The 26000-nt window shown below is 35.1% G+C and overlaps 1 protein-coding gene across 2 annotated transcripts in view; it reads right to left on the bottom strand.

The window, feature by feature from the left end:
- Positions 1 to 3375: 3375 nt before the first annotated feature.
- The window catches only part of MKLN1 (muskelin 1, intracellular mediator containing kelch motifs), a 122243-nt gene continuing 99618 nt past the window's right edge, over positions 3376 to 26000 (bottom strand). The window contains exons 13-18 of one of the 2 annotated variants that reach the window (XM_012720938.1): positions 24298 to 24445; positions 23245 to 23359; positions 21516 to 21655; positions 17466 to 17568; positions 8820 to 8874; positions 3376 to 3697 (exon numbers count right to left, since the gene is read on the bottom strand). In XM_012720938.1, the coding sequence (XP_012576392.1) occupies positions 3693 to 3697; positions 8820 to 8874; positions 17466 to 17568; positions 21516 to 21655; positions 23245 to 23359; positions 24298 to 24445 (566 nt within the window). In that variant the 3' untranslated portion in view covers positions 3376 to 3692. Of the gene's footprint in view, positions 3774 to 8819; positions 8875 to 17465; positions 17569 to 21515; positions 21656 to 23244; positions 23360 to 24297; positions 24446 to 26000 lie in introns of both variants that reach the window. The other variant, XM_004677056.2, reaches the window with a different exon arrangement.

The following is a 26000-nucleotide window of genomic DNA, read 5'->3' as shown; positions in this document are numbered from 1 at the left end:
CTTATACCAGATCAAATTAAAGAATTTAAAACTGAGATTACTGACAACCATAACATTTATTATGACAAAGAGGGTTTTAGGTAGGTCATGTTTCCCTCTAGCTAGATGACTTTGTTTAGAGTGCAGTGTAATGATCCTTTCCCACATAAATCAGTTCAAACCACAATTGAGCTTTGCAATGATAAGTAAGATAAACCACAATTATCCAATAAACTTCATATGGTATAAACAATAATTATAGGGCAACTTCATAATGTAATTTCATCAGAGAATAAAGTTAGGAACATAATCCTTCCTCAGTGCTTTGTGATCCATTAAGCAGCATTTTCAATCTCTCACTAAATGATTAAGTGCCTCAAACTAGTTTTTGCTGAGATGTTAGGTTTTAAGACTGTTTTATTGTTATCAAACTCTGTTAATATGTCTCCAAATAGCAATTTTAGGGCAGCATAAAGGGACCCAGTGGAAAGATATAACATATATATATATATATATATATATATATATATATATTCAATATACATATTTTACCCAGTAATGCAGCTTTACAATCTAACACATCACTGAGCTCTAAACCTAACTAACCTTTTTATGATAAACCAGTGAATTAACTTTCTAATGCTTTCTCAGTTTTCACTTACTAGACACAGACAGGTAAATGAAAACCAGTTCTTAAAAAATGTTGTTAAAGGTTAATACTATCTATTTTTACAGAGTTTGACATCCAAATCTGAATTCTGGTAATGTTTTTGAATTAACCAGGTCGGCCACATGAGGTCTCTCTGATTCCATAAAATGCAAATGCATTTGGATTTTGCAAATCAGGCAATTATGAGTACAGTACTGAAAATACTGTTGGAGACCTAGTTTATTTCTGGTTGAAAATAATTTATTCCACTGGGAAAAGAGAAATGTAAGAATGAACATGAAGGTAGGAAGCATGAAAGTGAGCAAAGTGCACCCCACTAACTAGTACATCCAAAGCATCAGCCATGTTTCAATCTGGAAACCCTTAGGCTAGAATGAAGGAATTTTTATTCATTTTTAATTATTTTTTGAAAGATTTCTTAAGCAGCAAAACATACATATTTGGTTTCCTAAACAGTGTATCTAAATGCCAAGTAAAATTATTTAAATTATAATATATTGTAGCCCCCCTCTACATACATAAACAAGCCTCAAACCAGGCTTCTGATGTGAAATGATCAATCTTGGTCATTAATATCAGGAAGCCCTACATGCTATGCATGCAATTGTTACCAGCAATGCCCCACTGAAGCTCCAGGATATAATCTGTGACTTAGCAAGTCAGTGACCTCTCTGAGTCTATCTCACTTAAGAAATACTAATTCAAGCAACTCCATTAAAACATGTTAGTGAAAAATACAATCCAGAAATGAAGAAAAGGGAAAAGTTTTGCCTAAATAAAGTAAGGAGAGAGGAAATTAAAGTAAGTATATGTTTGAGAAAAAAAAAAACACTTACTAGAGTCAGGGATAAACAACCAAAATTACTAAGGAGGCCAGAAACTAAGTGTCCCTCCAATCAATATGTATTTGAAGGGAACTATGGAGTATGTGGACAAGCTGCGAAAGCTTTGTAAAAGCCAGAGGTAGAGGGCAGCATCTTTCCATTTGGATAATGTTTTTAAAGTGCCAGAACTCATAGTAAGCATGAGTAGGGCTTTTAAATCTGTCATCAGAGTTCCTTTGAGTACAGCACCTACCACCTCTCTGATTTGTAGCTCTATAAAATAAGATTCAATAAGCTATGATATTAGTGACATTAGTAGTTTGTTCTTGACTGTCACTCATGGGAATAACTTTATGACACTGTACAAGTATGTAAGTAGATTCTATTTGCTCATTTTAAAGTCAATCGGTTATTCTGCAGCTACAAAATTTAGTACTGTATTATGTACTATACCTTGCACAAGGTAAGATACAGATCTAATTGCTTAGTAAATCACTACTGATTGCTCTGGGATGCTTGGAAAACCAAGGACTCCAAGAATCAAGCCTAGAACTAGTAAAATATATTTCTGTCTGTTCCCAAGAGAAGTGGAATCATGCAATAAAGATAGAGTGGAAGGATCTCAAGTCTCATTTCTATACAGGAGGCGTTTTGAAAGTGCAGTCAATTTTCCTCTCTTTGGTGAGGCCTAATCTTACTATTCAGGGACATATTCAATTCCATTAAGTCATTCACTTTTCAGAACTTCTGGATTGATGGACATTTATTATACTGAGTCTACTTTAAGAATGGTGGGTATCAGTTATAGATAGCACACTTTGAGCAAAGGTAAGTAAGCACTGGCAGGTATGGACTGCCTATATCCCATTATCAGAGCATCTTATAGGAAGATACATATTTCTATCTCTCTCTCTCTCTCTCTACCTCTCTCTCTCTCTCACTACCTCTCTCTCTCTCCCCCACCCCCTCTCTCTCTCTCAGATACACACACACACACAAATGAACAGTGGAAAATTCCATTTGCCATACCTCTCCTTTAGTTTAATGAAAAAAAAATCTGTACAATTTCTTTTTCTACATTTGAAAAAGCCCATTTGTGTGCTTACTGAACTGCCTGTCCATTGTGTTCCACTGCATAACTATAAACCATTATTCTTTAAAATATCAGTACACAGAAGCAGATGAAGGAGCAATGTGTACAGAAATGAAAAGAAACTGTAGCTCTGTAAACCCACCTTCTCAAACGAAAATGCTACGAAGACACAGCACAAGAGAGAAATGGAAGCCCTGGTTCTGCACAGTCCGACCAGAAGAATGAATGATTTTCTTCCAAAGTTGCTACAAAGGTACCAATGACCATATTAAGTACTACTAGAATTCTTCTGCTGGTAATTGTAGAATGGCTCTTAGAGGTTCTGAACTTACTCTCCTCAGCTTAAGGTTTTTGTGACTCAAAGCTATTGTAATATCCACTATAAAATATATCATTGTAGAAATACTATACACCAATCTCAGATAAGTGCCTCAATCAATCCTGGGTTTCATTTTTTAATTTTATGACAAGGAACATAAATTTAAGCCCTCTGTTCCTCCTATTGTTTAATGTAATACAAGACTGTAGTCAACACATATACATCACCTTAACATATATCAACAGTTGTACAGAACTATATATCATTAAGAATGAAGTAAAGAGGTAAACAACTGACACCACTTACACGCAGTTGTGTGACGCGAGGTAAAGAGAAATGGGTAGGGAAGAGAAAGCAAGCCAAACAACCTAACAACAAACTCTCAATGCCTGTAGCATCGAGTCTGTTAATAGCGTTTCCTTGCCTCAATTTTTAAAAAATGAAATAAAAATCAGAAAAGGGTAAACTGCCTGATTATTTTTCTTTTACACTCATTAATTCTTAAAAGTTAAAGTAAAAAAAATATTTGTATTTAAATGGAAAGTATATCAATTTCATTTTATTAGCCTAATTTATGGAATGGGATGAGGAAAAAGGGGTTGAGGTCAGGTGTGAAGGAAGAGGGTTATAAGTTGTGACAGTAAAGATCCCTTCAAAACTCTGGTGCAGTCCTCAATCACTGCAGCCTAATTGTCGGTCAACAGACTTGAAATCCAAAATACTGAGCGCACAAGCCCGATCTCCTGTCTGTCCAGTGTGTCTTCAGTCACAGTGTGATGAGGTCTACCAAGTTGCCTTTAGGAGGAGTCATGCTGTCAGGAAAGAAATTTACTAAGGTGTCAAAGAGCTGAGTTCTTTGGGCATAGGTGTGATCCACATCCGAAAAGCCTGAAGGAGAGATACAAAGACACTCATCCACTGATTTAAAAGTCAACATGTAACAGGAGAGCTAGCAATGTAGTTTTGTGAAAAGCAGCAATGTGGACTGGAAAATTCAAAACAATATCAAGCTTTAAAACCAAATAGATATGGGTGCTGATCCAAGTTCTACCACATGGCAGTGGTGAGATTTTATGTCCGCTTATCAGCCTTTCTGCTACTGTTTCCTCAGCTGTAGATTTGTGATCATCTTGTTTATTTCATAGGTTTATTGTGCAGATTAAATGTAATTATGTAGAAAGCAACTAGTGAATTGCTGGCACTTTGATAACTAATACTGATTTCTTTCTGTGCACTACAGAGTGCACTGAAAAAAATTCACTACTTTCTCCTGACCTTTTAATGCTTCTGCACAAAAACATTTTTGATTAAAATTTGTATGTATATTAAAATAAAATGAAAGCAGTCTTTAAAGAGGCCTAAAATCACAAAGGTCCTGACAACTGGAAGCTGTTCCAGGGAACTGAGTGAAAACATAGATGGTGAAAGAAAGAAATGTAAGTACGCACATAGAAGGGTGTCTGGCACAAAGTAAATGCCGCGTGTTCGTGACACTCTGCCACACTGTGGTATGTGTTCTAGAAGCTCACGCTAGGAACACCTTATGTGAAAAATAGAGCAATGAACTACTTTAACCCAGATAAGTATTAAGAGAGTGGATGGCATTTGTAAAAGGGAATTCTGCACTGAAGGACTTTTTTTCCCTTTTATTCTAGGAAACACTTATTTCCACATTCACTATAGCCAAAGGAATATTCATTGGAATGCCCTCTTTCCCTTAGTCAGCTGAGATACTGTCCCCAGTTGCTTCAAATTTCTTATGCACATATGAGGTATGAAAAAGAAAAACTAGCCTTCTGATTTTTCCCATTCCTCAAGTGGCTAAATGAGAACCCTAGTGTCATCAGAAAGAGTAACAGAGCAAGAAAGAGTCATACATGTCATGACAGTCAGAAGACTATTTAAAATGTGTCCAACTTTCATTCATTTTAGAATACAGTTTTAAGAGCAATCTTTTTTAATCTTGTAAAGAAAATGAATAGAATATACCACTGCCAAGGATACCAGTTTCCTGGAGGAAAACAAACAATGCCTCAAGAAAAGTATATCCCCTTTCATTAAAATATATATATTATTATTATTATTATTTTAAGTTCGAGGGTAAACATTTATTCCTTTGAGCAGAGCAGAATTATTTAATAAAGCCACTATCATTTCACAGAAATGAACAAAGGGAAATACTCCAAAATGTTGACATGTTATCTCTAAATAATGAGGCTATGTTCTTTTTTTCTATTTTCTGATTTTCTAAATTGTTTTATTTTCAACTTATTAAAAAAAAATTCTAACAGAGAAGCTTCAAGAATAGTACCATGAACACTCATATCCTTTCATTACATTAAGTAACTGTCACCCATTTTGCTACATACATTCTCATGCTTTCTGTCTGTGTTGTAGGTACCCCACTCATGCTTTCTTCACTGAACTATTTGGAGGTTTTAGACATCTTCATTCCTAAATATTGACACTTCGGGTCATTTCATCTAAGAACAAGCTCATTCACTTAATCACGCTATATAAAGTGTAGTGTCCTCCTCAGTACACTGCCTTGGCAGCACTTGGTACCACGATGTGCCAATGCTGTCAACGTTAACACTGAACTGATGATATTGCTAATTTGGTGTAGGGCAGATTTTACCAATTTGAAAGCACTCTTTTTCTGACTTTGCAACTAAGAAGATATTAACAAGAAGACAGTTTGAAACTATAAATTATCCTGTTCCCCAACAGATGTGTGTTTGTGGCATTTTACTGGTGATTCTTGCTAAAACAATTACTGTTATTTAGATAACTTTCTAATTCTACAAATTCTTTCTGCACTTACTAGTTAACATTAACTGTAAAGAAAGGTGTTTCCATTCCCTCTCCATTTCATTTACTTGTATTACTATGTGATAATGGCTCCTTTCCTTGTTCAATGCTATATGCATTACTGTCATTAACCATATCAATATTTATATTATCTCAGATTTGAGCAGTGAGAGCTCTTTTGAGCAGGTTTCTGTGTCTTTTTTGAAATGTCCCTAGTAATTTTTGGGTACTTTCTTACCTTTTGGCACAGCAAGATACCTAAGTTCATCTTTACATACTTGTGTAGTCAGTCATTTTCCCCAAGGAGCCCTACTTCCTTTTAATAGTGAATGATATTTAGAAAAATAACAGTTGTGCAAATTATCTAGGGTGGTGGAGTTTGTAGGCATATATACATAACACACACACACATAAACACAGCTTTTTTCTAACTCAGAATCATGAGTTCGTGCTTTTATTGCAAATTCCAAATTTTAAGAACCTCATTTTTATCCCCACGTAGTTTCCTTACTTAAATATTACTTAAATATTTTTCTCTCACAGGAGAACAAGTTCCAGTAACATCATATATCTATTCACTTATTCAAACTAAAATACAAAACATGTTCCAGAATTACTATACTCAAGATTTGCTTTTATTGTCCTTAGAATATCTTTTATTGGGGCAGATAGTTTAAATACTGCACTGAAAAACTGGTTTAACTCTTTTTTAACACTGTGGCAGTGTCAGCAATTTGATAAACAGGCTTATTTATTTCTAATTATATTCAATTTTAGGGTTTTCACTGTGTTTTATTTTCCTAATTGGTAAAAATGTCATTATCCATTATACATACATATATATATATATATATATATATATTTTTTTAAAGATTTATTTGTGCATATAGAACTGGGGTACAGGCCAGAGGTTCAGGGGTGGCGAGAGACTTCACCAGAAACAGATTGGGGAGCAGAACAGGCAGATCGACAAAGAACACTGAGGGGAGCAGCAGACAGATCAGGAGAGGTCTGCCATGCCATGTGGTCTCCTCCGGGGCAGGCGGGGATCGAACTCATGCGCAAGTGGCTTAAGCTTCTTTGTGCTGTGCTTTAACCCACTGCGCCCCCAGGGAGGGCCATCCATTATATTTTTAAGAGAAGATATTGATTTTCTGACAATACTCTTATGAAGTAATACTATTTTCATGAAAGTTGTATGATTTATGAGGGAACACTGAGGTCCTCCTATTTACTAGGCACAGACTGTAGGATGCTATTTCATTGTGACAACAAACAATGAAGCAGGTTACTTTTAAAATTAGCAAGCAGCGGCCCTCCCTGGTGGCGCAGCTGGTTAAAGCACTGAATAAATCTTTAAAATTAGCAAGCAGCAATGAATTATGACTACATTTAATCACTATATTATACTATACCTCTTACCTACTGAACAATACTGCCTCCCTTCAGATAGGCAGCAAACAAAACCCCACAGGAAATTTCCATTTTTGTACTTTTTTCTGTTGTATTTATATTGTTCTCAATGTATCTGAAGTTTGTTTAGAATCCAAGTCAAACAAACTGTTCCTGACAAAATATATTTGTTGGCAGTGACTGCAGCAGGGACAGTAGAAAGAAGTTAAGCTAAAGGTAAAAATACTTGCTGACAATAGTTTAACACATTTAAATGACTGCCAAGAAATCTTGTTCTAAAGCCTAAATATAAGTCAGCCAGAGACATGTTAGTATCACCCACCAATAAAACAGAAACCTGGCTCTGAGCTGTGGTAACCATACATAACCACATACAGATTCACTCAAACTCAACTTCCAGGAGCCAGGCTGCCAATTCATGTATTACTAAATCTCTGTATCTAATGGTACAATTCAAACGGGTATGATTTTAATAAAATAATGCCTTCTACTTAGATTCTCCATAATAGGGTGGAGATTTCTAAAAAGTTGAAAAGTATTTTTTAAAGTCCTTAAGGATATGGGAACCTTATTTTAAGAGAACCTACTGGAGTCATTTTAATAACACTGCACTCAAGTCCTGCCTTGTAGAATCCTACATATTCTGGAATTAAAACACTGGACTAGAGTTGCAGTCATTAAACAAAAGCCTCAAATACTTGCTATGTAAAAAGGGTGAGGAAGATCCCAAGGAACACTGTTATTTTTCACTATCGCTGTGAAAGAACACTAGAATTATACATGCTCTGCTTTTTTCTTTGAGGCATTGTTCATTTTCAAGAGACAAAATTACCATGAAAAGAATTAAACTGATATCCCAAAGTGTTATTTCATTCAAAAAATAAAAATATTTTTATTATAAATACTGAAAAATTTCAAAATTACTGCTCACTTTTAAGATATATAGCAACAGCACTAGCATCAGTATGTATTCACCATGTGACTACCTTTTATGACAAGAGGAAAGCTGGAAATCCCCACATTTAATGCAGCCATTGTATTGAAAAACTGAAGCTATAATAATTTATCCTAACAAAAAGATCCTTGAAAAATCACTTCTCCTGACTCCCCACTATATCGTTAGCTATTTTAACAATCCATCAATACTAAGGGAAAGCACTATGCTAAATGAAGACTGGTGCCTGTATCTGGGATGTCTGAGAAATGCCTGCGTTTCAAGAAGAACTCTGAACCATTAAGATAGCAACATACAAAAATTACCACTTTTTGGAAAGTTCTCTGCTTCATATTCTCTGCTTCCAAACAGATTTCATTGCCTACAACATCATTCCAATAAACACCATACAATCCCATAAAGAATAAACTGAGAGAAAAAAATCCATTCAATTTACAAGTGTTATCTGACAGTAAGCATATCTGTAAAACAAACTGCATTCTAAAACAAAATATAGATTATTTTCATCATGCTTCTATTGACTCTGCATAGCAAAAGCAACTGGTAAAACAGAAACTACAAACTAATTCACGAAGTGGTGACTGATCTTGGAAAATCACCTGGTAGCAGGCGATTAGAAACTTTGCAAGATATTTTAAAATTTATTCCATTTGTCTGGAGGAATATCTCATATGCTATTTCACTGAAAATAAACCAAAATCCAATCTCTCAAATGTCAGGACATCTGGATGAATAAACTATACTGCAATACTTACCTAAAGCTGTAAAATCTGAACCAGATTTGAATAGAGCTGAAGCTAGGAGCTGAAACTGTAATAGAAAAAGAGAAGCAAATTAGCTGGCTAAGCACATTGGAGAAAAAATAACTTCCATAACTTTTATGATTTATTATTCACTTTATGTTTCTCTGTACTTGTGCTATTTAAGTTGATTCACCAAACAGTGGTATGAAAAATAACACAATTAGACTGAAGATTATGCTGGATGCAAAATATTGGCCCAAGCCCTGTAATTATTTTACTTTATTATTTTAAAAAAAGATTTATTTACTTACACATTGAGAACTGGGGTACAGGCCAGAGGTGCAGGGGCAGGGAGAGGATTCACCAGAGACAGAGTGGGGAGCAGAGTAGGCAGATCTACGAAGTACACTGCTGAGGGGAGCAGCAGGCAACACAGGAGAGGTCTGCTGTGCCCATGTGGATGACTCCCTGGCCAGGGATTGAACTCGTGCTGAAGTGGCTGTGGCTATCTTAGCAGTGCTGTGCTTTAACCTACTGCACCACTAGGGGAGAGCCCAATAGGGCCTTCTGTTCAAAGTCAGAAGTTGAACAACTATTATAGAACTACCTAATCAACAAGAAAAAATAGGGTAAGTGTTAAAAAGAAACAAATTCTGGTATCATTTTGCCAGATATCTCTACTGCACATATTATTTAGCCTGTGCTTGCCTGTTTTTAAAAATGATGTTTTTTTTTTCTTTAACAGTTTATTTTTACATCATTTTGTACATTTTTTTCCCCATCTCAATTATAATCCTTGTGGGTTTCCTATCACCAAGTTACCCATGTGCCATCACCATAGTCCAGTGCACTTCCCTCCTCCCACCGTTTTCGATCCCATTCCCCACTCCACCCCCATAAAATGTCTCTGGTATATAGCTGTTCATTATTATTATTTTCTCTCCTGGTCCATTATACTCCTGCTATGAGCAAAATTATCCGGTATTTTTCTTTTTGTTTCTGCTTTATCTCACTAAGCATGATCTTTTCCAGCTCCATCCATGTTGGTGCAAAAGATATGTTTCTTTTTTGATTGCTGAGTAATATTCCATTGTGTAGATGTACCACATAAAAATGACGTATTTTAATGAGTAGAAATTTTAACTTAGTTTAAGTCCAATTTATCAAGGTTTGTATGATTACGTCTTTTGTGTCATGTCCAAGAAGTCTTTGCCTACCCTAAGATTGTGAAGATAATTATTTTCTTTTTGAAGCCTTATTATTTTGGGTTTTATACTTAGATCTACAACCCATCTTATATTAACTTTTGTTTAAAGAGTGAGATAAGGGTTGAAATATCTAGTTATTCAGTATCATTTGTTTAAAAAAACTTTTTATCCACATTGAACTGGCAACCTGGTTCAAAAAAAAAAAAAATCAATGGATTGCACAAATGAGGGTCTATTTCTCAACACTATTCTGTTCCATTGACCTCTGTGTCTGTCCTTAAGCCAGGGCCACACTACTTTAATTACTGTAGCCTTATACAGAGTGCTGAAATCAGGGAATGTGAGCCCTCCAATCTTTTCTCTTTATGGCTAGTTGAGTCTTCACATTTCCATAAAAATTTTAGAATCAGTTTGTTTATTAATTAAACAACAAAGAATGCCAAACTTGAGAGAATATTGACAAGAACTGTATTAAACTGAAAGCCAATTTGGACAGAATTGGCTTTCAGTTTAATTGGCTTTCCATTTACTTAGATTTCTTGAATTTCTTATAGTATTGTTTTTATGTAAATATAAACACGTTTTAAAATTTCATTGTCTAATTATTCACTGCTCGTATAAAAATTTGCATTTTCCCCTACTGACCTTTTATTCTATAATCTATAATGTTAAGACCAGTTATCATAGTACACTGCTTTGTAAAGTGCACAGGGTTTTCTAAGTAGCCAACAATGTCAGCAACAAATGCAAAAATTTCACTTTCTCCTTTCCAATCTATATGCTATTCACTTCTTTTTTATTTTATATAATTTTTAAACATTACTCTTTATTTTGTACATATTTTTCATCACAGTTGTATTCTCTGTGGACTTCCTACCACCACTTCACCCATGTGCCATCACCACAGTCCCATGTGCTCTTCCCTCCCCCGCTTTTGATCTTGTTCCCCTCTCCTCCCTCACAGAATGTCTCTGGTTTATAGTTGTCAGTTTATGTTCTCTTTTACTTTATTATTACTATATACACACATACACACACATACATTTTTTCCTCCTTCCCTCCTGATCTTTTACATTCTTGCTATGAGTGAAACCATCTGGTATTTTTCTTTTTCTTTCTGGCTTATTTCACTAAGCATGATCCCTTCCAGTTCCATCCATGTTTCTGCAAAAAGCATGAGTTTCTCTGTTTACTTCTTTTCTTACCTTATTGTACCAGCTAGGACACTATCACAATGCTGAATAGATATGTTGATAGCAAATATTCCTTGTCATAATTTTTGGGGAAAGTGATTACATTTTCACAATTAAATATACTACTAGTCATTTTTCACAGATGCCTTTTAAGTGATTTAGGAAGTTTCTGTTTATTCCTGACTTACTAATATTTTTTTTTGCATGAATGGTTTTAAAATTTTGCCAAATGCTATTTCTGTACTTATAGAGATGATTTATGTTTTTCTCCATTCTGTCAAGTGGTGAATTATAAATAGACTTATTTTCAAATGTTAAACCAACCTGAATTCCTAGGATAAGCCTCCACTTGGTTATGGTGCAGTAACTTTTATATATTGCTGGATTCAATCAGCTAAAACTTTTAACAATTTTGCATCTACATTCATAAAGGATATAGGTATGTAATTTTCTTTGCCTGAAATGCTTTTATCAGATTTTTATATCAGCATTAAACTGCCTCATAGAAAGGTTTAGAAAATCTGTCTTTGATTTTCTAGTTTAAAAAAAGCATTTTTTTCTTAGATTTCTTAGGTCCACCCTTTTTTAAAAAAGCAAAGGTAATATTGCATTATAATATTATGTAATTCTAGGTGTTCTCACTAATTTACTATTGAAGGTCATTGTATCCTCCATGATTTTCTGTCTGGATGATAGATCACTGCTCTAAATGGAATGCTAATGTCCCCTAAAACTGTGTTGCTATCAATGTTTGCCTTTAGATCTGCTAGTATTTGTTTAGTGCTGCATACTGGGTGTATATATGTTGACAATTATTATGTCTTCCTATTGTGATGATTTCTTTATCATTATTTGTCTATCTTGTTATCTTTTTTGTCTGGAAGTCCATTTTATCTAATAAAAATATAGTAGTCCCTGTCTTAAAACTTTTTTTTAAGAGAACTGGGGTACAGGCCAGAGATGTGGTGGGTGAGAGGATTCACCAGAGATAGAGCGGGGAGCAGAACAGGCAGATCGAAGAAGCACACTGCTGAGGGGCAGTGGGTGGGTCAGGAGAGGTCTGCTGCGCCATGTGGATTTTCTCCAGGGCAGGCGGGGATTGAACTCATGTGGAAGTGGCTTAAGCTTCTTAGTGTTGTGCTTTAACCTGCTGCGCCAACAGGGAGGGCCTTAAAACTTTTAATTAACTTGAAATATTAGTTTCTATCATTAACATTAACTCTATATTTGTTTTTATAACTTGAATTTCCAGTAAGCAGCAACATATAGCTTGATTTTTGCATTTTTTAATCCATCAAGCCACTCTTGTCTTTTGATGGTCATGTTCAGTCCACTTACATTAAGGCTGGTTATTGATATATGAGAACTTGTTACAGATATTGTATTTAGTTTTCTGGTTCTATTTATTTGCTTGTTCAATTTTGGGGGGGGTACTTTCTTCTCTTTATGTAGGCATGTTCCTTTCAACATCTTTTGTATGGAAGGTCAAATGTTGGCAAACTTCTGCAGCTTTTGTTTGTACTGCAAAGTTTTTATTTCTCCCTCATATCTGAGAATCTTGCAAGCTATAGTACTCTTGGCTGGCAGTTTTCATCTTTTCAGTATTTTCAATATGCCATTCTCACCTGTTCTGTAGAGTTTCTGTTGAGAAGTTTGATGAGAGCCTGATGGGAATAATAAGTTGTGCTTTTCTTCCCCAGCTGCCTTCAATTTTCTTCCTTTGTCTTGAACTCATGATAGTCTTACTATAATGTGCCTTTCTGTAGCTCTTGTTAGCTTTATATAACCAGGCACTCTATTAACTTCATGAACTTATTCAGTTCATAATATTCATATTTCATAACATATACACAACATATTCCGTTTCTTTCCTAAGCTTTAGAAGTTTTCTGCTATTATTTGTTTGAATGCATTCTCTGTTCCCTTCTGTCTCTCTTCCCCTTCTAGATTACGCATTATTCTTACATCCTTATGTTGCCTTTCCTCATGGAGTTCGGTAGTTCTTGTGTCTTCTTTTTTTTAAATATCTTATTTCTTTCTCTTTTTTCACCTGAGTTCTCTGTGCATTGCTGTTTGAGGTCACTGATTCAACCCTCCATTTGGTGTATTTCCATAAGTTTTGCTAGAGCTCTTTATGTCAATCATTGAGTTCTTTACATCTTGAATCTGTTGTTTTCTTATTTAAAGCTTCAATTTCTATTTTTTTGCTTGTAAATTCTGATTCTGAATCATTAGTTTCTCTGTATCTCTTTAACTAGCTTTTCTGAGTTCACTTGTAGCACATAACTTATCTATCTCTTTATTACTGAATCCTGTACTGTATTTGATAGGGATATATAATCTTCCATGTCTTTGCGTTTAGATCCTACAGATGTTCTCTTCTTGAGGTCTCAAGTTGCCACGTGTTACATTTTTTTGCCTGCCTATTTTGCTATTTTAAATTTCCCCATTAAAAAAAGCAGCCATTGGCCCTCCCTGGTGGCGCAGCGGGTTAAAGCCCAGCACTGAGAAGCTAAAGCCGCTTCCGCATGAGTTCGATTCCCGCCTGCCCCGGAGGTGACCACATGGCGTGGCAGACCTCTCCTGACCCGCCCGCTGCTCCCCTCAGCAGTGTACTTCGTCGATCTGCCTGTTCTGCTCCCCACTCTGTCTCTGGTGAAGCCTGTCGCCGCCCCTGAGCCTCTGGCCTGTACCCCAGTTCTGTATGCACAAATAAATAAATCTTTAAAAAAAAAAAAAAAAAGCAGCCATTGTACTACTTTTATGTTACCTGCAGGTGGCACTGTGGTTTCACTGGCCTTTGCCAGCTTCAATAGTTTCTAAAACCTGCTTTAGCAGTTGTTCAGTCAGCAGGGTGGGTGAGGGTGCTGAAGGGGCACAGTTGCTGTTCAAAGTATCATGGGATGAGCTGGCTCATGTTTTTGACATCATTGATATATGCCTCTTCTCTGGGTTCCAAGATGTGAGACACTACAGTCCAATGTAAGTGTACTTCATGAAGTCAGTATCAGTCTTGAGGGGCTTTAGAGTTTAGAGAAGCATGCAGTCTAGAGTGCCTTCTCTGTTGTTTTCCTTACTAGGCATGTAATCTGGGAAGGTGACTCAAGCTCCTCTATGGATTTTACCTGGTCTAAGGGTTTGTGCCTACACACCATTTTGGCTCCCCAGGGTCCCCAGCTAAGCACCTATGTTCCCAACCGCAGACCTCAGCCTCCACCTACCTCCTCCTGTTCAATGTGTGAACCTCCTCAATGTCCCCTCGTAAGTAGTCTGTGCTGATCTCTGAGGTACAAGTGATTCTTCAGTCTCATCCCCAGTAAAGGGACTCTCTGCTCAACTCGGGAGTGAAGCAAGGACCTATTCTATTGTTATCTCAGTGATGTTCTTAAATTTCTTCTTAAATGGTGGGTAGAATTTGCAGCCGGGGGTCAGTCCTAGCCAGAACCTTTCCATATCAGTTGACAGAAACTCCATCCTTACAGTTTTTCAGGCCAACAGTTTTTGAGTCACTTTTTCCAAACCCTACATGCAATCCACCATAAAATTCTGTTGGTGTTGTTTAAAATATAATGAATATCTAATTCTGAGCTACCATAAACTCTTATTTAGATTTCTACAATCTCCTTTACCGGTCTCTCTGCCTCCATCAATACTCCCCTTTAATCTATTCTCAACATAAAAGAGTAATTTAATTAAAAAATAAAGTAGATCATGTCATTCCTGGGTATGCACAATACTCTGAACTGGCTCTTTCCTCAGAGTGAAAGCCAAATTCCTAACACTGACTTATGACATCTTTTATAATCTGTTTTCTCATCTTTGTCTTACCTCTCTAATCACATCTCTCACTATGCTCACACTCCTCACCTCTACTCCAGCCACAATGGCCTCCTTGATGTTTTCCTGAATGTCAGAATGTTCCCACCCTAGGGTCTTTGTTCTAGCCCACCCTTTGCTTGAATTAACTTCCTTGAATTACAAGCTTAGCTCACTCCCTCACATCCCTAATCTTTGTGGAAATCTCATTTCTAAATGAGGTCTATTATTATGATCCTAATTAATGTGGAAATTGCCCAGTTCTCACTTCTTATACTTCGTATCTATATACCCATTTATCCTTTTTTAATTTTGTAATAATACCTATCAAATTTTAATATACTAGATAATTTCCTTGTTAATGTGTTATTTATTATCTCCCCTACTAGTTAACATGCATTTCCTGCTAGGGGATATTACTTGATTCACTAACACATCTCCTGTGTCTAGAAAAATGCCTGGCAAATTGGAGGGACTCAATGCACATCTGTTATTTGAACGACACCAGTACTCTGAAAGCTCAGCAGAAGTATAATTAGTACAAAATGTGCAATATTGGTTGAAAATTTGTTTTCTTACTTTTATTAGGGTTAAACAGCTCTTGATAAAGCTTTTAAGAAATGGAATGGATGCCTATGACATACTAAATCATTATATGATCCTATTTAGGAAAGGAGAAATAGAAACCTGCTACTAAATTTTTCTTAAAAGGCTCTGTTTATACTTGAGATACCTCCCTGTCCTGGATTTTCCTATTAGTTTAGCTTTAAGGACAAACTGTCTGTTTTCTTTGGCCTACTTGTAGTTCACACAGCTGAAATTATTTACTTTGCAATATTTTGTTTTGTTTTTAAAAAGAAAAGAGAAAAATGAATGTTCCCGGTTACAGACATTTTAGATAAGACTGTGGGAAAACACAAGGAAATCTATTGCATGGTTTATCAAAATGAATATTAACAGACCCTTCACAACTATATTCAGTTATAAGCCACAACATATTAAAACAAACATATTCTGCTACTTAGCAAAAACTATAATTTTCCCTATTTTAAAGTCTCATGAATTAATTTTGAAAGACTACTATCTTCATTCAGGGGTTCTCCAAAGTGTGTTCTGCTCATTCTCAACCCAGTAAAAGGTTGTTACCAATACTGAGTAAAAGAAATAGGACTTGGTGGCGCAGCGGGTTAAAGCACAGACTAAGAAGCTAAAGCCACTTCCGCATGAGTTCCATCCCAGCCGCCCAGGAGGTGGTGTGGCAGAGTTCTCCTGACCCGCCCAATGCTCCCCTCAGCAGTGTACTTGAATGATCTGCCTGTTCTCCCCACTCTGTCTCAGGTGAACCCTTTCACTGCCCCATCATCTCTGGCCTGTACCCCAGGTATGTATGCACAAATAAATAAATCTTAAAAAAAAAAAAAGAAATAGGACTTATTTTCACATTAGGCAAAGAGTATCTACTTTGATGCCAAGGACATGCAAGCTTTATTGCTTGAAAGTACAATGAACCTGCTGCCTGATAGTGATTCAACATTAACTTCAACACATGTGTCAATATTCAACAGAGAAAAGTACTGCTTGATACTCTATTACAAACTCAAAACCAAGCAAAAGCTAACAAACAGACATAAAGAACAGAATTATGTATGATCAGCACCAATTCTATGAGTGGAAGGTAAAATGGATTGTATTTCAGATGTTACTAAATGAACTATGAATAAAAAGTGGAAAAAGTACCAAAAGGAGTCTCAGAAATTAGTAGGGGAAGAAGCTGTAAGACCATGAAACTTGTTGCAGGTAAATCTACAAATTGTGGATAAATCTTCAGAATACTGTCTTTCAAAAACAGTTTCTTTTATGCCATGTTATATAACAAAATTAGTTAAACCAATCAATCAATCAATCAATCATGATCTACCACTAATTCTCAAGCTTAGGGACTACTGATGAATGAAGCTAGTGGCCTATAGTTACAATAAACTGCTACACCACTCAAAGCAGCAAGAATTCAATTCACACCAACCTCTTTTTACTTTCTCAATACAAAAAGGGACATTTTCTTTCCTCTCTAAGAGACTTTGGGCTGTTCTCAGAAAAGCTAACACTGAACCACTGCGGATTCCTTAAGTAAAAGTATGAAACTTTGAAAGAATTTTTAATTTCCTTCTCAACACACAAAACTAAAGCTCAAAGCTTTATAATGCCTGGATACCCTTTTCTGAAATGGATCAAGGAGTCTGTGTACAGTTTGAATCTTATCACATGAAAACATGCATATTCAATTTTTATTTCTTCTGCTATTTGCCATCTTAAAGATTATTAGAGTCATCAAATTTCCTTATTTTCCTTTAAACATCAAGAGAAAAATCAGCAAATACAACTAAGACAGTTTTTCTTAATGCTTTTTTTTTTTCACTTCTGACATTTATTACCACATTTACCTCTTTTGTCTCTTCTGGGTCTGAATGATCCACAGTTATATAAAGATCATTTTGTAAGTATTTCAGAGCACTAAGGGGATCCATTTGGGCCTTTTCTTCAAACCTAGAAAATGTGAACAAGAATAATTATTGTCCAGAGTTATTATAAAACACAGGAAATCTTTCAGGCCTGGCATAGAATACTGTGTCTTAAGTTCTTCACAGATATCTAAAAAAGCTTTGTATGGAAATCAAAATTAAATATACTGTCAAGAAGGTAATATAGGTATGAAGTCCCTGCACATGTAACACTAATGCTAGGTAGTTACAGGTACCTAGTGCTAGACTCTGAATAAGAGACACTTACTACCCTCCTTCTAAAACAACAAGCCAAGATTAAATCAACTACAGAACAGAGTGAACATGCCAAGTATTTTGTAACAGAACTGCAAGAGTCAAACATTTCCTAAGAAGTAGAGATGAAATTAAATAACTTTGTTAGATCTGTGTAACATTCTTTACAACAGAGGTAGCTGAGACATTTTAGAAACAGAAGTGAGTACAGCTCCCTTTAATGGGTATCATTAACACTGATTATTTTTTTTTTAATTTTATAACAGCTTATCTTTACATCATTTTGTACATTTTTTTTGCCCATCTCAATTGCAATTCCCTCGGGTTTCCTATCACCAAGTCACCCATGTGCCATCACCATAATCCCATGCACTTCCCTCCTCACCCCCCCCCCGTTTTTGATCCCATTCCCCACTCCACCCCCACAAAATGTCTCTGATATATGGTTGTTCATTATTCTTGATTTTCTCGCCTGGTCCATTATACTCCTGCTATGAGTGAAACCATCCGGTATTTTTCTTTCTCTTTCTGGCTTATCTCACTAAGCATGATCTTTTCCAGCTCCATCCAAGTTGCTGCAAAAGACATGTGTTTCTCTTTTTTGGTTGCTGAGTAATATTCCATTGTATATATGTACCACATCTTTTTCATCCAGTCATCTACTTTTGGGCATTTGGGCTGCTTCCATGTTTTTCCAATTGTAAATAAAGCAGCAATAAACATGGGGGTGCAGGTATCTTTTTCAATCAGTAACACTGATTATTTTTAATGACACTATGAGTAACAACAAAAACAACTGCAGCAACAACTTATCAAGCATTTGTTATATACTAAACACTGTTCAAGTATTTTACATATATCACTTAATTTATCCTTCCAACTCTACTGAATTTTATTATCATAAAAAAATAGATAAAAAAAGAAAATGAGGCCCATAGAATAAATTCAGCTGAGACCTGTAAGTGGTAGAAATAGAATTAAGTCTACTCCAGTCAAATCTGAAAAGGAAACAATAAGTACTCTTAAAAAAAAAAATCTGTTTGAGACTATTTATATCTTAAATAAGAATACTGGATGGTATTACTTATATATGGAATACAGAGAAATATAACAAAGGATGCATCAAAAACCAACCAATAATAAACTCTTTTTAACACTTGACTACAAAGCTGAGGCAACTACAGCGGCAGGGTGATGAATGGGGGCAGGAAAGGAACCAATGGAACATGATGGAGCACCGCTGGGGCACTAGTGGTGGGCATGGTATGAAAGTATACATTTGTAGAGGTTTACAGTTACAAGCCCAAAGCATATACAACAATGTAAACCTACTTTATTTACCTCAATACAATAATGTGAATAAGTAGGTACACTTTACAACATATTCTACAGAAAGAAGACATTTAATTTCATTTAGAAAAGGAAGAATAAAGAGCTTTTCATAATGGTATTCAATGATTTCCTGTTGTTAGAGATATATAAGGAAACATAACAGTAATATTTTATTTATTATATCACACAACACTATTAATAACAAGGGAATACTTTCTTAGTATAATATACTTCTCTCTTTCCAAATCTGTCTTTTTTATTTTCTATTTTTATATTTTAAAAGAGTTATTTATTTATGCATACAGAACTGGGGCCAGAGGTAAAGGGGGTGCTGAAAGGATTCGCCAGAGACAGAGTGGGGAGCAGAGCAGGCAGACCAATGAAGTACACTGCTGAAGGGAGCAGTGGGCGGGTCAGGAGAGGTCTGCCACTCCATGTGGTCAGCTCTGGGGAGGGGATCGAATTCATGCTGAAGTGGCTTTAGCTTCTTAGTGCTGTGCTTTAACCCGCTGCACCACCAGGGAGGGCCCATTTTTTTTTTTTAAATTAAGTATAATACATAGCTTTTTCACAAGAACAATAAAAATACATGTCACATCAAGAATACAGAGTAAGTTTCTATATAAGAGTAGGACTCTATGAACTTTAAATTTAAGTGGCTATTTTTAAGTTCTATGTAATTCACAGAAATAAATTTCTATCTATTCTTATTCTGCCTGCACTATAGCAATTTCCCTTATCAAATCCATCCAGAAATTCTATTCCTGCAAACTTTAAAGGTTATCCAGAATCTGATTTTCTCCATCTCTTTTTATGGAGTATCTCTTTTTCTGCCTTCCTTCAAATGGTGATAGACCTTAGATAATGCCCAACATCTCTCCACTCTTCTGCTATAAATCTCTCAAGCAGGATTAATAGGATTAGATATATAGAACATAATTACAGTATTATTTATGATAGCAAATAAGCCAATGAAAGATTCTAATTCTTTCTCTTCTAGATTCCATAACAAACACACCAATTATTCAGTTAGGTCTAATAGAAGTAACAAGTTTGTTAAAGCAGGGAGGAACAATATGTGAACATAAGATAAAGGTACACAAATCTACAGATTTTTAGTCTAGAAAAATACACAAATATATGATGAATATACCAACACACAGGTATGTACGCTTGTGTATACACATACACACACACACACTCACACACACACATATATACACACACACACATATCTATGTATGTGTGCTCTTATGAATGTGGTGAACTCTGCAATTAGAATACTTGGGCTCAAAACCTAGCTCTGTCACTTATTGTTGAGTGATTTCTGATGTGTTATATAACTCATCTTAAAATATCTATGTCTTGGGTCCTCCCTGGTGGCGCAGTGGGTTGAAGTACAGCACTAGAAGTTAAAGCCACTTCAGCATGAGTTCGATCCCCACCCAGGAGGTGATCCACATGGCACGGCAGACCTCTCCTGACTCTCCCACTGCTCCCTTCAGCAGTGTACTTCATTGATCTGCCTGTTCTGCTTCCCACTCTGTCTCCTGTGAATCCTCTCACTGTCCCTGCACCTCTGGCCTGTACCCCAGTTCTGTATGCACAAATAAATAAATCTTTAAAAAAAAATCTATGTTTCTTCTTTAATAAAGTAGTAATAAAATCAGTGCCTGCTCCACTGACTCATTTTAAGTATAACATGCAGTATTTTACACACAGATGCAAACAGTAACAGTAGCTATTACCATTAATGGCTAAACTACTGACACCAACACTATTACAAGCAAAATGACATGTAACACTTTTCTACATTTTGAGTAGCTTATTATCTGCTAAGGCTAAAAAGCACACATAACCTAAAAGATATGTGTGGAAAAAACTAAATGATTTTGCAATTAAATGAAAAAGGGCAATGATACAAAACTGTGACCATATTTGAAGATATACTCTAAAACATCAAATTATAAAGCTATTGCTTAGTCAATTGTATCATCATGTTCACTATAAAATAATTATCAAAAGGTCGGGCACGTATCAGTAATCCACAACTGATGTAATTTGTAGTAGCTTTCTTGAATAACATCAAGGTAAGTTCATCATATTAATAGAATTTTTTCCATTATTTTTAACAGGTGCAAAATTTCCTTGTTCTATATTTAGAAATTTTTTAGCATTAATATCTAGCTACCTTTTGCATCTTCTTTGAAAGAGGAAAAGCAAAACTAAGGAAAATAATAGGATATTCACAAAAGCCACAATCTTCATAGTACTTATACTGTCACATTACTAATTTCCAAAGACAAAGTCACACCTCCAAAGTTTAGGTAATGCTACAACAGTTGATAATGTTAAATAAAAGTTTTCAGTGAATTGTTTATATACCTGTGTTTCCTTATGAGGTATTTGCAGTGCCTCAGTAAGTAATCTTTTGAAGGTCTACACAACTTCAGTGACCAGAAATCATCTAATCTCATCTTTGGAGAGCAAGATTTTCCTGGATTCCCACCAAATAAATAATGAACCTATAATAAACAAAACACATCAGAATTTTATAAATGCATGCATACTCAAGAAACTACGTAAGTCATAGTAAAATTTCTTTATTTTGGTAGTAGTAGGTAAAAGATTAACTTCCTCAGCTTTACTTATATAAAAGCATAAAGGCATTTTATTTTTCTAACAATACTTTCTTGTTATTTTTCTTAAGTTTACATATTACTTAGAAGTACTGTGGCTAGTTCCATATGAGTTGTAATGGGGCCTCCATGATGGTGCAAAGAGTTAAGTCTCAGCACTATGAAGCAATCTGCAGCCACTGCAGCATGAGTTCAATCCCAAAACAGGAAGGTGACCCACATGGCACAGCCAATATCTCCCATCTTCCCACTGCTCTCCTCAGCAGTATATTTCTTTAGATTTTCCTGTTCTGCTCACCACTCTGTCTCTGGTGAATCCTCTTACCCTCCCACCCCTGAAAATCTGGCCTGCACCCCAGTTCTTGTATGCATAAATAAATAAAATAAATCTTAAAAAAAAATAAAATAAAGTGAGTTGTACTTATTCAATTACACTGACAACAGGAAATGTGAAACAAGATCAACGACAGGAGTTAATCCAAGAAATAAAGTTTTCCTAAGGCAATGAATACTAGGGATTATCAAGATGATCACAATAACAAATGAATTTCAAAAAATTCTAACACGTTTGTTAAGTCACTGCAGGTCAACAGTAACTAGAAATTTAAAAATTTAATATCTTAATTTTGCTTTAGCGTGAATGTCAAATATAATTTATTTACACGGTACATATAAATTGTGAAATAGCTTTAAAATATTGCTCCATTATCTAGTTAATACCAAAAAGGAAATGTAAAAGGAAGGCAATAATTATTTCACTATTATATTAACTACAGTTCTAATGATATTTTGTATTACAGCATTAAATTTTTAAAACATTTATATTCAATGGTGGTATACCCATCTATCCCACAGATGGAAATTCATTTCCCTTTTAACTTGAGAGACTCTAAGAGAAAGGCCTTTTTTCCCTTCTCATGGTATCTTTTATCAAACGGTCTCAAATTCATAGAATTTAAATAATCGTCTATGGCCTAAACAGAAAAGATACTGACTGCAAAATAAAGCCACTCTGAACACATAATGGCACCGACACTTCAGAGTGTTTTCATAGGGCTAATGGAAAAGATATATTACTTACAGATAAGAAAAAAAGATAAAAACATTCCTTACACTATGAAAAGATCTAAAATCTCGGGGTTTTATTTACCTTTCATATCATGGGGACAAGGGACCCAAGTGCTGAAAACCACTTTATTTGGATGTTCATTGTAGAAACATCAGGCCATGCTATGTTTCTGATCTATGTAGCTAAACAGCAGCCACTGACCAGAGCACAAGTGCCAGGAATTAGAGAGTGCAAAGTGTTTACTTTCTTAAGAAATTTTAGGGAGAATGTCGGTTACAGATCCTATCGAATGTCTGTTATGTATTTTATTTTTTATTAAAATTCATTAAAAAAATTAGAAACATATTTGAGGATTCTTTCACATAGTTAAGTCATGAAAAATTAACTGGTCAGTGTATTAAGATACCTTGTGTAACTCATCATATACAAGCTGATGGGCAAATCTGGGACATGGCTCTTCTTCCTGGAGACTTCTACTCGGATTATCCTTTGTAGCTTGATCATTCTTATAGACGCAAGACCTACAAGACATTGCCTTTAAGACATTCTACCCTAGAAAAATTAGGAGCACACAAAATAGCCATACAACTATAGTAAATAAATGAATTACATGCCCAATTATAAACAAAAATGATAAATTATTCACATCAAATCTTATAGTTTTGGTCACTCATCACACAAAATAATCTAATTTGTAGGAACTGAGTTTGGAGAAGCTTCTTTTAATGTCTATCAAAAACCTCACTTAAGAACCATCTACAAGAAGTTTGCTTGTGTTTGAAACGCAACCTAAATATGTGTGTGTGTGTGTGTGTGTGTGTAGGCTCAACCAAAGAGACATGAAAGATAGTCATCCCTTCTATCTATTCTACATTAAAAAACAAAAATAAGCTTTTTTTCATTTTTACTATAAATAAATAATAAATAAAGGTTCCATTTAGAAAACAAATTCCCTATTGCTGAGCACTGCCTTCGATTAGAGAAGGAATTTCTCTGAAGTCCCACTGTTCTAATAAGATACTCACTTACAGATAGTCATCCTGGAAATGCATCCCCTTAGGTCAGTATTTTCCAAAGCAAAGTGCAAAGTGGGCAGCACCTATCCTGTGAGAAGCTCTATGACAAAGAGCTTCTGATTTTAAAATGCTAAATAATAACACCTCCTTTCCCCTAGTCTTAAAACTAAGACCTAAAGAATTCTCAAGTACACAAGTTACCAAAATTTACACTAAAACAATTCTTTTGACTCCCAGTCCAGGAAGCAGCTATTAATTGAACAATTCATACATAGAACCCACTCACTGAATACCACTATACACACAAGCACTGACACTGACTTCTTTTTCTGTATAATATCACAAATAACTAATAAATCTTCCATTTTTTTCTTCTTTTGAATAAACCAACAATATCAAATAAATGTTACAATGCAACTGCAGGACAAACAACAGCTCCTTACCAACTATTCCTCACAATATCATAAATCCAGAATGAATTTCTAACATTCTCTTCCCTCTTTTCCTTGTCTTTGCTGAGTCCGGATAAAACATGTATTTCATTCAGTTCTGGATCAATGGTTGCTCTCTGTGTGAATCCTGTCATTGGAACTAAAAATCAAAGGAGAAAATAAGGTAACGATATTCATATTAGCTAAAAGCAAATGGTAATTTTGCAATATCCCCTACTTTTGTAAAGTACTAACATGGTTAATGGAAATTTCTAGTTGGAAATACTAGTTGAAACATTACTATAGTTCTTATGGATGTCAAACCATGTCATTACTCTAGCACTACCTTTCTTTTATATATAGACAGTTATCATGTTCAAAAAAGAATTAGACTTAAATAAAATATTAGAAGAATTAGAAGGTAATTAGTAGATATTCTGAAAGGAGATATTGTTCACCTTCACGTATCTTTACATATTTCAGCAGAATCAAATAAGCTGTATTTTTCCCCATTTACCTTAAATGAAGGTGTCTTTTTACATTTCTATTCAGTAAGTTTGTTTGTGAGGAAAACACTGGCTAAATCTAATCTGTCCAAGGTAAAATTAGAACTCAGCCATTCACTTGCATGTTGTCTGAGACTGAATAGTTCCAAATAACTAACACATGGCATATAAAACTGAAAATTCTTCATAGAAAGTTTGCTAACCCTTATTCTACAATCTTTTGAAATGCAAATATCAGAGCTGTATAACTGTATAAACTAATGCAATGAACCACTTACCTTAAAACACCTAGATAAGGACACATTGAGCGAATGGAAAGGTTGGAGTGGAATGGAAACCAGCAGATAGGAAAAGAAATTTTGAATTCTAAAAAATGGTAGGGTTACCAAAAAGAAGAAATTACTGGAATCTGGGCTAGAAGAGGTTTGTAAGTAGGTGGAAGAATTTAAGACCAAATTTTATTTATTTAATATTTAGTGAGGTATCTGGCTTATCACAGCATGTAAAACTTTTAAATGCTTCCTCACATTTTGCCTAGAATCAAGTTAGCAGCAAAATAGAAAAATGACAAGATTTGCTTCTAAAAACAGAAGCAATAGGTTTACAACTCAGTAAGGTAAGACTACCATGTTAATGAAACCTGTATTACAAGGTAGTATAAAACAATTATTATAAAGCATATAATATTTCTTTACATGTTTCCCATTTCTTTGATCACTGATATTGAATAATATGCTTTTTATTCTGCATAATGTTGACTTGCCACCCAGTACTACATTCAAATCTCTTACTGGCTTTTTAAATAATTTTGCTAAGATATAATTCACATACAACTTAAATTTAAATTCTATAGTTCTTTTCACCATAAAATTATAACCACAATCAAATACTTTAGGTCATTTTCACTACTCCAAAAAGAACCCCTATAATCATTAGCAGTAATTTCCCATCTTCTTTCACTTATAAGGGTAGCTGTATCATTTGATATATTCATCAACAACTTAAGGCTCCCATTTCTTCACATCTTTTTTGTACTTGCTATCATCTGTCATTATGATTATAGTCATATCAGTGGGTATGATCTTATTCTAGTTTTGAATGACATTTACCTAATGATTAATAATGTTGAATACCTTCTCATGTGCCTATTGGTCATTTTTATATCTTCTTTAGAAAAATGTCTAGCTAAATTTACCTTTGCCCATTTTT

Source organism: Condylura cristata, unplaced genomic scaffold (genome assembly GCF_000260355.1).
Source record: "Condylura cristata isolate star-nosed mole 26May11 unplaced genomic scaffold, ConCri1.0 scaffold00005, whole genome shotgun sequence".
NCBI lineage: Eukaryota > Metazoa > Chordata > Mammalia > Eulipotyphla > Talpidae > Condylura > Condylura cristata.
This window is presented reverse-complemented; position numbering and strand designations above follow the sequence as displayed.